At 42.5% G+C, this 14,217-nt stretch overlaps 1 protein-coding gene across 1 annotated transcript in view; it reads right to left on the bottom strand.

Annotated features, from left to right (window-relative positions):
* Nucleotides 1-10,901, bottom strand: part of LOC136886716 (Fanconi anemia group J protein homolog) — a 139,030-nt gene extending 128,129 nt beyond the window's left edge. The window contains exons 1-2 of the mRNA XM_068230927.1: nucleotides 10,877-10,901; nucleotides 10,363-10,587 (exon numbers count right to left, since the gene is read on the bottom strand). Coding sequence (XP_068087028.1) covers nucleotides 10,363-10,587; nucleotides 10,877-10,901 — 250 coding nt within the window. The remainder of the gene's footprint in view (nucleotides 1-10,362; nucleotides 10,588-10,876) is intronic.
* Between the last annotated feature and the right edge of the window lie 3,316 nt (nucleotides 10,902-14,217).

Genomic DNA, 14,217 nt, shown 5'->3' with positions numbered 1-14,217 from the left:
TTATATATTAAGGAGACAAGGAGATTTTAAAAATAATACGAAATGTATTGTCCGAAAATAACGTCTAAAACATAGCTTCTGAGACAAGAGGAAAGTAGCACCACTGAGGAATTCCAGCTGCCGCAAAATTATATACACATCTTTTTTCCATAGGAAAAAAAAAAGGGGCTATTCACACAAAGCACGTACACAAAACCTCTTAAAAACATTTCTATTGGACCACACCACACACTACTGCACAACTACCAAGCTAAAAAAAAAGAGAAAAAATCATGGCCACCCCATTCCGTACCGCAAAGTAAAAAACAAAACACGGTTACCAAACATGTTGTAAAATAAAAATATAAAAAAGAACCTAACCACTACCTCCAGCGCGCTTTCCCTTACCAGCGAAAACCTCATTCGTTTATAAAAGCATCCTCTTTTGTGTCTAACATTTGTACGTTGTCGACGGGTGTGGTAGGGGGTTAAGAGGGATTGGGCAGACGGTTAATCCTTTAAGCTATTCTGTATATTGCTTAAAAAAAGGAGACGGAAAAGAGCGGTAAAATCCCTCTCTTCTCTCGTTTTCACATACACATATATAGAATTAAAAATGAATAAATAGAACATTTTAACCTCGTTTCAAGCACAGCCAAGCTTTCTACTGAAAAATAAAAAATAAAGAAAGAGGGTATGCATGGTTAGACACAGCAATGAGCTTCAAAAGAAAAGAGAAAAACCTCTCTCTCCATATGTCTAGCCTTCTCTTGCCCGCTGCCACAGAGAGACGGTTGAGGAGGAGGTAGAATTCATCTCAAACGAAACGAACTTTATGAAGAGGACGATTAGAAAGAAGGAAAAAAAAATTAAAAAGGGAGGGAAAAAAGTGGGAAGGAACGGTGGGTGTAGCAGTTAGAGAGAGACGAGATTTTTTTTCAGAAGTCATTTGCACAAGATTCCAATTCTCATAACGGGACACACACAGGGATGTATGAAGTATTCGCTAGCCCGAGAAGAGCTGCTTGTAAATTATTACTACGCCACAGATATGTCAATTTGAGACACACTGCCTCAGGGCAAGAACAAGGAACAACTCTGACGGATGTGATTCTTGATCTACGGAGAATAACGACGAGATTATCAGTATCTACTGACACCTCAAAGAAAAGGATAAATAACTTTACACATTTACATGATTAGATCTGTTATTGCACACAATTCCATTACTAAACTGTGTGGTCGAACACAGTGCTACAGATAGGAATATAAAGCGTAACTCTCCTTCACATGTTTTTATTCCACAAATGAAATCGCACGAAAACGAGATAAAAGGAAGAAAGCTGGCGTGGAAATGGGAAACCAAGGGAAACCATCTTCAGGGCTGGCGACAGGGTGTTTCGAACTCACTATCCCCCGAATACAAGTTCAAGCTGCGCGAACATAACAGCACGTTGTTTTTATTTATCATCACAATTTTTGTCTTTTTGAGGTTGATTTTCCTGCCAAAGTCTGTAACTTTGCCATTCGAGTACTGTAACTATTAATGCCAGATCATCAGCAAATGTAATATTCTGAATAAGTCTTCCATACTGGAATCCTTTAAGGAACGATACAATATAAGCTCGGCAAAAGCATTAAACAGTCCTGGAGAAAAAAAAATTATGGCTTCCGATTGAGACAGCTAAATAAATTTCAGGAAACTCAATGGTCAAAAATGACCAGTGTTTCACCCCAGTGCGGCATGTGCTCATCAGTTGAATACCGCACCTTCCCAAGACACTGGCTGGCTAGCACGCCAGTAGCGACACCACTGTCGATGTTAAATCCCTCTCGTGTTTTTGAATTGGTGCCCCTTACTACAATGTTTTCATTACTTCCCTGAAAGCGGAGGGCGGGGCCTCTTAAACGATGACGCCGTCTCTCAGGCCGGGATATTTGTTACGGCGAAGAAGATAAGGGGATTGGCGGCCGTGGCCTATACTGGGAACTGTCCCGGCAATTCACCTGAGTGCAAGAGAATGGAAAACCACGGAAAACCATTCTCAGGACAGCCGACGGTTGGGACTAGCCGTGAGGTCCAACCCTGTCCCGTCTCCCGAATGTAGAGGCGTAGAGCCACGGTAGAGCAGTGGCCACCCCTCCTCTGGTCGATTGGCCGGTCAGAGTGCAGAGCTGTTCCACTTGTGGGTCGAGACACACTCTGCATCTACCGACCGACACCACTGCAAGCTATACAGGATGAAGCGAAATTCGCGCACTCGGGCGTCGCAGCCCGACTCCTCACATGCCAGCAATAAAAAAATGTATCTCACAAAAGTTCGTCCGGGAGAAAAAGGTCGTTGAAGAGTGGCAATCTGGCAACACTGTAACCACATGTACGGTAACTACCTCTGCCAGCACGTATTAGTCGTGCTGTACAGTTGGTGCAGTGGATAGAGTTTTGGGTTAGCATGCAGGAGGTCGAGGGTTCGATCCCGGATTGAGACATATGTTTTTTTATTTCGTAAATGTAGTCCAGGTGGCGAGTTGGCCGTGCGCTTAGGAGCGCGTAGCTGTGAGCTTGCATCCGGGAGATAGTGGGTTTGAGCCACACTATCGGCGGCCTTGAAGATGGTTTTCCGTCGTTTCTCATTTTCACACCAGGCAAATCGCTGTACTTTACTTAAGGCCAAGGCGGCTTCCTTCTCACTCCTAGGTCTTTCCTACCCCATCGTCGCCATAAGACCTATTTGTGTCGGTGCAACGTAAAACAAAATGTAAAAAAAGAAATTCTCTTAATGCCGCTGGCTCATTTTCACGACGTACTAAGCAATTACGAACGAAAGAGAAAAGTGGCGCGGTCCCTCGACGAGTGAACCCAACCTGCGCCGCAGTCTTGCGCAGCGAAGAGCACCTATTCAAACATGAGAACTTTAAAGCTTTCAGGAGGTCGCACGAGTTAATTTCCGAAAGAAGTATTCTAGCCACTGTGTTATTCTTTACTTATTGAATCCCGGATCCGCTAATGTATCCATGGAGTATTGCGTACGCATGTACCATCAGTGCTATGGGAGGGCATTTCAAACTTTTCTTGTAAGGTAGAGTTTCATATGCTATGCTGGAACGTTCTATTCCTGTGTGTAATAATTGTACTATAGTGCAAATGTTACGTCCACCTTCTCAACATAATCTCCTTGTAACTGTATGCACTTTTGCCATCGATGTGCCAGTCTCTCCAGACATTCCTGAAACCATTCTTTCGGAGGGCTGCGTATCCCTGCCCTGACAGCTGTGCCCAGTTCTGCAAAATCCGCAAAACGGCGACCACGCAGAGGTTTCTTCATGTTCCCGAACAGGTGATAATCACTTGGTGCCAAGTCGGGAGAGTATGGTGGGTGTGACAGGACCGTGAATCCCATTTGATCCCATTTGTGGCTCATGGTAATGGAGCCGTGTCTCATCACTAGTCACCAGTCTAGCCATGAAGTCAGCTGGATCTTGATCATGGCGTTGCAAAAGTTCTCTGCACACGTCCACACGCCTCTGCAGACACGACTAAGTGACCGTGCACAATCCGCTGCAGGATGTTTCGGCTAATTCCCGTGGCTGCCTCCATTTCCGTAAATGCGATGCACTTGTTTCCTTGGATGACCTGTTCGACCCGGGCAATGTTGACTGGTGTTGACACCGTCACATTCCTTCCAGAACTGGTTCCCTTGTCCACCGATGTGCTATACGACTTGGTTCCTATGGAAAGGCGTGACCACTGCAGAAATTCATCGGTGCTTGGTGGCAATCTGTGGAGAACATGTGCCGTCACAGAAAACAGTTTACAACTTGGTGAAAGGTTGGAAAACCAGTTCTGGAAGGAATGTGACGGTGTCAACACCAGTCAACATTGCCCGGGTCGAACAGGTCATCCAAGGAAACAAGTGCATCGCATTTACGGAAATGGAGGCAGCCACAGGAATTAGCCGAAACATCCTGCAGCGGATCGTGCACGGTCACTTACTTAGTCGTGTCTGCAGAGGCGTGTGGACGTGTGCAGAGAACTTTTGCAACGCCATGATCAAGATCCAGCTGACTTCATGGCTAGGCTTGTGACTAGTGATGACACACGGCTCCATTACCATGAGCCACAAATGGGATCAAATGGGATTCACGGTCCTGCCACACCCACCATACTCTCCCGACTTGGCACCAAGTGATTATCACCTGTTCGGGAACATGAAGAAACCTCTGCGTGGTCGCCGTTTTGCGGATTTTGCAGAACTGGGCACAGCTGTCAGGGCAGGGATACGCAGCACTCCGAAAGAATGGTTTCCGGAATGTCTGGAGAGACTGGCACATCGTTGCTGTCCCTGACGGTTGCTTTCTATGAAGTCTGCTCCTACGCTGACAGTGTTGTTATGAAATGGCTATGACGACTGCATTCGTTGGCCCCTGCGCGGTGTTGCTACCAAACGGTGGAACAAGACACTAGTTACACATCACCACCTTCAAAACTGAAATTTGAACCATACCCTGACGTACAAAAAATAAAGTGTAAAACAACATAGTACGCCCCTCGTACTCTGTAAACGTCCTGCTGAAGAATCGGTCGCACATTTTGTGAGGGCAGTCGAGGCGGGTCTGTCTCGTCTCCCAGTCCTCTCGCTGCCCAGCCTTCGTCTACAGGTAAGCAACGTACGCAGTGGCTGAACACAAAAAGAGAGAGAGAGAGAGACACACACTCAGAAGGACGTTTACTACGTCTTTGGACTATATGTAGCGTTGTAGAATGAGGTCTAACGTGGAAATAAAGAATCTCCGGAATCATGATATATAAATTATTATTATTATTATTCTGTACGTGTAAGGAATTAGTCCTGAACATTTGGCTGTACCTTATAGTCACACCCTGTACATTTAACTTTCGCCTGTAATTGACGTTGATCTCTTCCCATACGCATTGTCTCTTAATTCTAACATCGCAGATCCATTATACATCAACTTTATCTTGAGGATATGTACATTTGTTTACTAAAATATAATCCTTTCAGATCCTTACGAACTAGATAAGCCTCTGTGGCTCAGGCGGTAGTGAACCAGGCTCTCACCGCTGTGTTCCGTGGTTCAAATCCCGGTCTCTTCACGTGAGATTTGTGCTGGACAAAGCGGAGACGGGACATGATTTTCTCCAGGTACACCGGTTTTCCCTGTCATCTTTCATTCCAGCAACACACTCCATTATCATTTCATCTGTCGGTCATTAATTATTGCCCCAGAGGAGTGCGACAGGCTTCGGCAGCCAGCACAATTCCTATCCTCGCCGCTAGATGGGGCTTCATTCATTCCATTCCCGGCCCGTTCGAGTGAATGGAAACAGGCAGTGTATTTTCATTTTTCACTAACTAGATACCTTATTTCACCAATAAGTCAACAATATGTATTGCAATTATATTACAGATGCAGCGACCAGCACTTTAAATTGGAAGTCGTTCTCAGTCATAGCTGTGATGTGACTTTGCCTATTAAGCGACCACTGCTCATTCAGAACGCCGCAGATTTGGCGGTGACGGGTGGAGTGTGCGGAGGACCGTCTCTGCCTCAATTATTCTCGGCCCGCTAGATGAGGGCTGCTGCCTGAACGTCGGATAGCTCCTCAATAATAGTAGGCTCTACCCATGTGAACTGAACGGACTTCGAAACAGCCCTCAGTTCCGTGTAAAAATCCCCGACTTGACCGAAAATCATATACAACGCAGGTTCGCTACCCTTATTCTACGGGGTCGGCCATAATATGAAAGTCATGCCAAAAAACTTCCACACACTGACACAAGGCTATCCACTAGAGAACGCAACTTTATTTATTTTTTTATTTTTTTATTTTTTTTTTTTTTTTTTTTTTTTTTTTTTTGCGAGTAGCAGGCGTCTTCAAGCCCGCGCAAGACTGTTCTTCTATTACACCTTTGTAACCATCACAGGGATGCTCTATTCAATGGAACCTCCAACATTTATGCGACTCTTCCTACACAACGACAGACTGGGTTGCATTCTAAAATCATTCAAGTAACATCTATTGAACTTGTCTAAGAAACTGAAAACTGGAAATAATATTCTTCCTAAACTGTGCGGGACCAATTTGGGATCTACTGCAAGCACTCTACGACATTCCGCCTTTAGTCTGGTTCATTCCAGTGCAGAGTATTGTTCTCCTGTATGTCTTAATAGCCCATATACCCGATATGTTGATGTACAGCTGAACAACAGCATGCACCTTATTTCGGGTACAATCAGATCCACGCCAATTTACTGGCTGCCGCCGCTCACGGGAATAATGCCACCTGATCTGCGCAGATCGATCCAGCTCTGTAAAATCTACAAAAGCCATCAACTGTCGGTACAAGAAGACATCCCTGCACTCAATCTTCAAAGACTGAAGTCACGCCGTCCACTTTTGAGTGATGCTGCTGACATGATCCGCAAGAGCTATAACGCTGTGAAAGTTTGGAAAGACCGCTGAGAATCTTTTTCTCTGGTGCGCAAATTGCTGGTGGATTTCATCGACCGCGCAAGCAGTGGGTCACTCTTAACAGAGTTCGGACGGGTCATGGGAGATTCAGGAAATCACTGTACAAGTGGAACTGCTTAACGTCACCGGAATGCGACTACGGTGCCCCACAGCAAACCATCCCTCACATCGTCGGCAGCTGCAAGCTACATGCTTACTCGGGTAGCTGGGCTGATTGCTTGATTCCATCAGGGGCAGTGTTAGAGTGGATCGAAGCACTGGACATTCTGATTTGAAATCATGTTTTTTTGTTATGGTATAATATTCACAGTGGCGTGCACTGAACCTCATCTACCCCAGCGCTGCTGGGGTAAAGAACTTTGTATTAACATTTTCTAGTTATTCCTTAGAACGATTTTTATAATTTAAAAAACAATTGCGAACATCTAAGCTAAGCCAAGTACAACTGTCTCGACAATCCGCTCGCACTACCGCAGTTCAGCATTTCCAGCGAGCCGGGTTTCCTTGCCGGCGCGATAGAGAGCTACCCCGAGCGAAATTTACGGTCGTTTGGGTGACGCATGCACTTGAAGCTTCCTCGAGGCGAAGCTGTGGCCCCTCGCCAGACAGCAATTTACGGCGACAGGCCAGCTAGCTTAGGTAAGGGGTGTTAGTTTTAATACTTGACACTCGAAGTCTTCAGCGCCACACACTAGATACTGCAAGAAAAATATCAACATCTTAACAGTACAGCCACTTGCACATCGTTCTTGCTAATAAGAATAGAGCCAGTTTATGAAATCAATTGTAATATAAAAGAATATATTTTAGTCTTGGGTTTCGGCATGTATACAGTTTCTTCGAGCAATTCATTGATGGCATGTGTAGAGTACGTGTTCCGATAGCCGCAGAAAAATATTTAGGTTGCCCAGCATGAACACAGAGTTAAGCGCGAATGGTTGTCTATGATGGTGGTATTATAGAGAATTTTTGTAGTGTTCCTCTAGGATTACATACATGTGAAGGTTTTGCGAGTTCTGTGGCATTCTTCACGAATATGACGTGTGTTATATGTCGTGACTTATACTTTCCCTCGTTTGTCGTTGATGCACGCACACTCAGTATGCGAGTGAAATTATAAAACTTCAACGACGGTAAAATACCAGTTAAATTTTGCTGATTAGTTTAGATTAGTCTTTTTAAGTAAAAAACAAAACAAAAACAAATAGTCCCAGTGTATATCTGTGCAAACCATGACTGTACTATCACGAAGCGTCACCGGATGAAACTGTAAGTACATTGTTTAAAATCTGCTACAGATTAAGTTATGATTATACCTCGGATTTTTAGGTAGTAATAGGTTAGAATGCAAAGTAATTTGGTTTGTAGGAAGTGTCATGCAACCTGTTGTACCATAATGTAGGAAGAGTAGCATAAATTAAAGGAGTTCTATAGGCTGTACCCCTAATATCTATGCAAATCTCATAGCATAACCGCTGTACAGTGAAGGGTAAGCTTGCATTCTAACCTATCAGCACCTAATAATCCGGACTCTAGTTATGATGGTGTCGTCACTGCCGTGAATATCAATTTGGAAGTATGTGCGAGTGTGTGGTTAAAAATATTCTTGAAAGACCTTTCTCAGGTAGACCTTTCCACGAAAAATGCAGCCTTATAAAATAGTACTGTTGACTTTAGAGAGAGTAGTAGGGCTACGATTGTTTATATTTAAAAAAATTTTGCTGCTGGGGTAATGAAAATGTTCACCGCACGCCACTGAATATTCAATTGTATAAGGCAGGGGGCCAAATTTCGTCCCCTCACCAAATTTCGTCTTCCTAGGAATTTCCAGTTTGCGCGGTTGGTACCTAATGTTTACTCGCGCGCACACGTGTACCGTCATCCCGTTGCCTTGCTGTGAGAGTTGGTTGTGTGCACCACGTTTAGTTTCCGTGTACAAGGAGGATTCATTTTTCATCCTGAGCTGAGTTAGTTCAACATTCAATTTAAGAGCTTGTTATTTCTAGACCGAGCACTGAAACGTGTATGAAATGCTGGACTGCATTTCAGTCGTATGGTGAACTTCATGGCGTGTAATCGCTACACCGAGGTGGTTGGCGTGTGTTGATGTAGCGGCCATTACAATAAACCAGGGAATGTTCGTAATGTCGCCCCCTTCGTTTTATTTGTTATTTATGAAGTTTATGATTATTTTCAGGTGGGAAAACGCAAGCGGTAGGATAAGGAGGCTATGAAAAACGCTATTAAACATTAAGCGTTTAACATCCAACAGGAACGCTGAAAGACTGTGTTAAAAATAATACCAAGAAAATATTTTTCATAAATGGCCTTCAAGTAATTCATTATAGGAAAAGTGTTTGGTAAGTTTAGAAAGGAAAAATATATTAGCATTAATTGCACTTTTCATAAATTTGGTGGTGGGGGGGACGAAATTACGAACGCATTTTTGGTATTTTAGTTCTTGTAGTGTTTATGTTAAATATCGACTAGTTTACGGTATAACAGTTTCATTGTAACTTGCCGTTAAGTGGCCATGACCGTTAAGGCGTTGAAGTCTAAATGGACTGACACCGAGATTAGCCGGTTCGAGTCCCGTTGGTCGAAAAAATTGTCACTATCAGAATTCTGGCCGGCAGGGTAGGGGAGGTGGTGGTATACAATTTCTAATCACTAGATTGTGTGCCAAAAGCCTGGATTAAATTCCATAATAATAATAATAATAATAATAATAATAATAATAATAATAATAATAATAATAATAATAATGTTATTTGTTTTACGTCCCACTAACTACTTTGTTAAGGTCTTCGGAGACGCCGAGGTGCCGGAATTTAGTCCCGCAGGAGTTCTTTTACGTGCCAGTAAATCTACCGACACGGGGCTGTCGTATTTGAGCACCTTCAAATACCACCGGACTGAGCCAGGATCGAACCTGCCAAGTTGGGGTTAGAAAGCCAGCGCCTTAACCGTCTGAGCCACTCAGCCCGGCGGATTAAATTCCAAACATCTCCGCAGTGCTCATATGGAGTGAGCGCATATGACGCTGTTGATGGTGATACGTCCGTCGGACGGTGACGTTAAGCCTTGAGCAGACCCCTTGGTGCTATTCGAGAGGAGTAGGCTATGTATCGGCACCAGGTTTCACCCTCCCCCTTTATACTATCATCTCATTAACTCCTCTGATGAGGTTGACGTCACGAAGGGCATCCGGTCATAAAAACCCGCCACGAGAGATTCATCTCACCTGATACCCGACCCCGTAGAGAAACGGGCCAAGTGTTGGACAAACATATATATACACTAATTTCCATGCCTTTGCTGGCAAGATGTAGTGTTTACAGCGCACTATGTCTTTTGGTATGGGCTATATCAAATTTGGTACTTTCATTGACCTGTCTGTCTCATCCTTGGATTTGACAATATCAAAGCGACTGAGGTATGAGTGATGCTAGTAATGCCATTCCTTATGCAGCCAGTCCCTGTTATGAATGGTGTAAAAATATCGCTCATAGGGTCGGTTGGTGCATGCATTTCAGTGGGCTTGGCAGACTGATATGTAATAGCAACGGCTGGCTCGACGAGGAAAGCAACGGGAAACTACCCCACTCCTCATTTTCCCTAGTACGCCTCTTCAGGGATACCTAGGCTATTTATGACAGCTGTTGGCAGAGCTGCAGAGGATCACACCAGCCTTCGGGCTGAATACCCAACATACATACATACATACATACTAATTTCTAGCCTTGTCCGTAACATTCCTGAATTTCTAAAAGTCGAAATCTGCTAAAGGGACGAAATATGGGACCCCCACCTTATATGTACATTTTATGTCATATGCTACATAAATAACGAACTACAATCAAAACAATCCTGGATCTATTACTTACGGTACACAACTCCTAGTGTCCTCTTTGGAGTCGTTTTCCTCATCGGGTGCATTTTATTTGTCTTGTTCTTCTGAAGACGTCCCAAAGTTTCTATATCAGGCGGATCGTTCTTACAATGTGGTACGACTTTCTTGATGTCCGTCTGGAGCACACAGTCACCGCAGCCCCTGGCACGAGCTGAAGACTCGCAGCAAGAGGCAGGAACATCTCCCGCAAGAAGAGAGACTGACAAAGAGAAGAAGATAATTATTGTTGAGAAATCTCTTACAAGAATAAGAGATATCTCCACAGACTTAGGAGACAAGTCAATTATTGAAATATTCCTTACAAGAATAACATATATCTCTACAGATTTGCTGAGATATCCGATACAAGAATATCTCTACGGGCTTAGGAGACGAGTAAATTGTTGAGATATCCGATACAGAATAAGGGATACCTCAACAGACTTAGGAGATAAGTCATTTGTTGATATAATCTCCTAAAAGAATAAGATACATGTCGATAGACTGACGAAAAAAGGTCAATGGTTTAGACATCTCCTACAAGAATAAGAGTTATCTCTATAGACTGAGGAAACAAGTCAATGGTTCAGTCATCTCCTACAAGAATAAGAGTTATCTCTATAGACTGAGGAAACAGGTCAATGGTTCAGTCATCTCCTACAAGAATAAGAGTTATCTCTATAGACTGAGGAAACAGGTCAATAGTTCAGCCATCTCCTACAAGAATAAGAGATATCTCTATAGACTGAGGAGACAGGTCAATGGTTCAGTCATCTCCTACAAGAATAGGAGTTATCTCTATAGACTGAGGAAACAGGTCAATGATTCAGTCATCTCCTACAAGAATAAGAGATATATCTATAGACTGAGGAAACAAGTCAATGGTTCAGTCATCTCCTACAAGAATAAGAGTTATCTCTATAGACTGAGGAAACAAGTCAGTGGTTCAGTCATCTCCTACAAGAATAAGAGTTATCTCTATAGACTGAGGAAACAGGTCAATAGTTCACGTCTCCTACAAGAATAAGAGATATCTCTATAGACTGAGGAAACAAGTCAATGGTTCAGTTATCTCCTACAAGAATAAGAGATATCTCTATAGACTGAGGAAACAAGTCAATGGTTCAGCCATCTCCTACAAGAATAAGAGTTATCTCTATAGACTGAGGAAACACGACAATGGTTCAGCCATCTCCTACAAGAATAAGAGATATCTCTATAGACTGAGGAAGCAAGTCAATGGTTCAGCCATCTCCTACAAGAATAAGAGATATCTCTATAGACTGAGGAAGCAGGACAATGGTTCAGCCATCTCCTACAAGAATAAGAGTTATCTCTATAGACTGAGGAAACAAGTCAATGGTTCAGTTATCTCCTACAAGAATAAGGGATATCTCTATAGACTGAGGAAGCAGGACAATGGTTCAGCCATCTCCTACAAGAATAAGGGATATCTCTATAGACTGAGGAAGCAAATCAATGGTTCAGTTATCTCCTACAAGAATAAGAGATATCTCTATAGACTGAGGAAAGAAGTCAATGGTTCAGCCATCTCCTACAAGAATAAGAGTTATCTCTATAGACTGAGGAAACAGGTCAATGGTTCAGTCATCTCCTACAAGAATAAGAGATATATCTATAGACCGAGGAAACAGGACAATGGTTCAGTTATCTCCTACAAGAATAAGGGATATCTCTATAGACTGAGGAAACAGGTCAATGGTTCAGTTATCTCCTACAAGAATAAGAGATATCGCTATAGACTGAGGAGACATGTCAATGTTTCAGTTATCTCCTACAAGAATAAGAGATATCGCTATAGACCGAGGAGACATGTCAATGATTCAGTTATCTCCTACAAGAATAAGAGATATCGCTATAGACTGAGAAGACATGTCAATGATTCAGTTATCTCCTACAAGAATAAGGGATATCTCTATAGACTGAGGAAACAGGTCAATGGTTCACATCACCTACAAGAATAAGAGATATCTCTATAGACTGAGGAAACAAGTCAATGGTTCAGTTATCTCCTACAAGAATAAGGGACATCTCTATATACTGAGGAAACAGGTCAATGGTTCAGCCATCTCCTACAAGAATAAGAGATATCTCTATAGACTAAGGAAACAAGTCAATGGTTCAGTCATCTCCTACAAGAATAAGAGTTATCTCTATAGACTGAGGAAACAGGACAATGGTTCAGCAATCTCCTACAAGAATAAGGGACATCTCTATATACTGAGGAAACAGGTCAATGGTTCAGCCATCTCCTACAAGAATAAGAGATATCTCTACAGACTGAGGAAACAAGTCAATGGTTCAGTTATCTCCTACAAGAATAAGGGACATCTATATATACTGAGGAAACAGGTCAATGGTTCAGCCATCCCCTACAAGAATAAGAGATATCTCTATAGACTGAGGAAGCAAGTCAATGGTTCAGCCATCTCCTACAAGAATAAGAGATATCTCTATAGACTGAGGAAACAAGTCAATGGTTCAGTTATCTCCTACAAGAATAAGGGACATCTATATATACTGAGGAAACAGGTCAATGGTTCAGCCATCTCCTACAAGAATAAGAGATACCTCTATAGAGTGAGGAAGCAAGCCAATGGTTCACATCTCCTACAAGAATAAGAGATATCTCTATAGACTGAGGAAACAAATCAATGGTTCAGCCATCTCCTACAAGAATAAGAGATATCTCTATAGACTGAGGAAACAAGTCAATGGTTCAGTCATCTCCTACAAGAATAAGAGTTATCTTTATAGACTGAGGAAACACGACAATGGTTCACATCTCCTACAAGAATAAGAGTTATCTTTATAGACTGAGGAAACAAATCAATGGTTCAGTTATCTCCTACAAGAATAAGAGATATCTCTATAGACTGAGGAAAGAAGTCAATGGTTCAGCCATCTCCTACAAGAATAAGAGTTATCTCTATAGACTGAGGAAACAGGTCAATGGTTCAGTCATCTCCTACAAGAATAAGAGATATATCTATAGACCGAGGAAACAGGACAATGGTTCAGTTATCTCCTACAAGAATAAGGGACATTTCCATCGACCGACGAAACAGGTTGATAGTTCACATCTCCTACAAGAGTAAGAGACATCTCCACAGACTGAGGAAACAGGCCAATGGTTCAGACATCTCCTAAAAGAAAAATAGACATGTCCATATGCTGAGGACACAAGTCAATGGGCTCTACCAGCCCATGATGTGTACGTGTACGAAGTTACAATGACATCCGACCATTTCTTCTGAGAGCTTCACATTCTTTTATCATGCAGTGTAAATGCAATACATTCATAATGCACATAATTTACTCTTCAATATTATTCTTTGAAAATTATGTTTTCTTTAGTTTTGACTGTTTTCGGAGACGCCGAGGTGCCGGAATGTTGTTATTATTAAAGCGACTTTATTGTGGTGAAGTTAGGGCTCCTGATCCTTTCTTACACTTAACCACTTCATGTATATAAATGAGTACTAACGTACAATATATTTTTACAATTTTACACTGTAAGAATTGCGACAATTTAACTGAAATGTACTCATTTTAACATCCTTTACAACCTATAGTAGGCTATACAAACTAAAATAAGTAAAGTGTGTGTTTGAGTAATCAGACCATAGAATGGTTGATGGTGCCCTCCATGCTACCCTATCCTGTGCTAACCTTTTCATTTCTACCTAACTACTGCATCCTACATCTGCTCTAACCTACTTCTAATTTTCATAGCATGGTCTATTCCTACCGTTCTTACCGCCTACACTTCCTTCAAGAACCAACTGAACAAGTCCTGGGTGTCTTAAGATGTGTCCTATCATTCTAT

The sequence above is a fragment of the Anabrus simplex genome, chromosome X (genome assembly GCF_040414725.1).
Source record: "Anabrus simplex isolate iqAnaSimp1 chromosome X, ASM4041472v1, whole genome shotgun sequence".
In the NCBI taxonomy this organism is placed as follows: Eukaryota; Metazoa; Arthropoda; class Insecta; order Orthoptera; family Tettigoniidae; genus Anabrus; species Anabrus simplex.
This window is presented reverse-complemented; position numbering and strand designations above follow the sequence as displayed.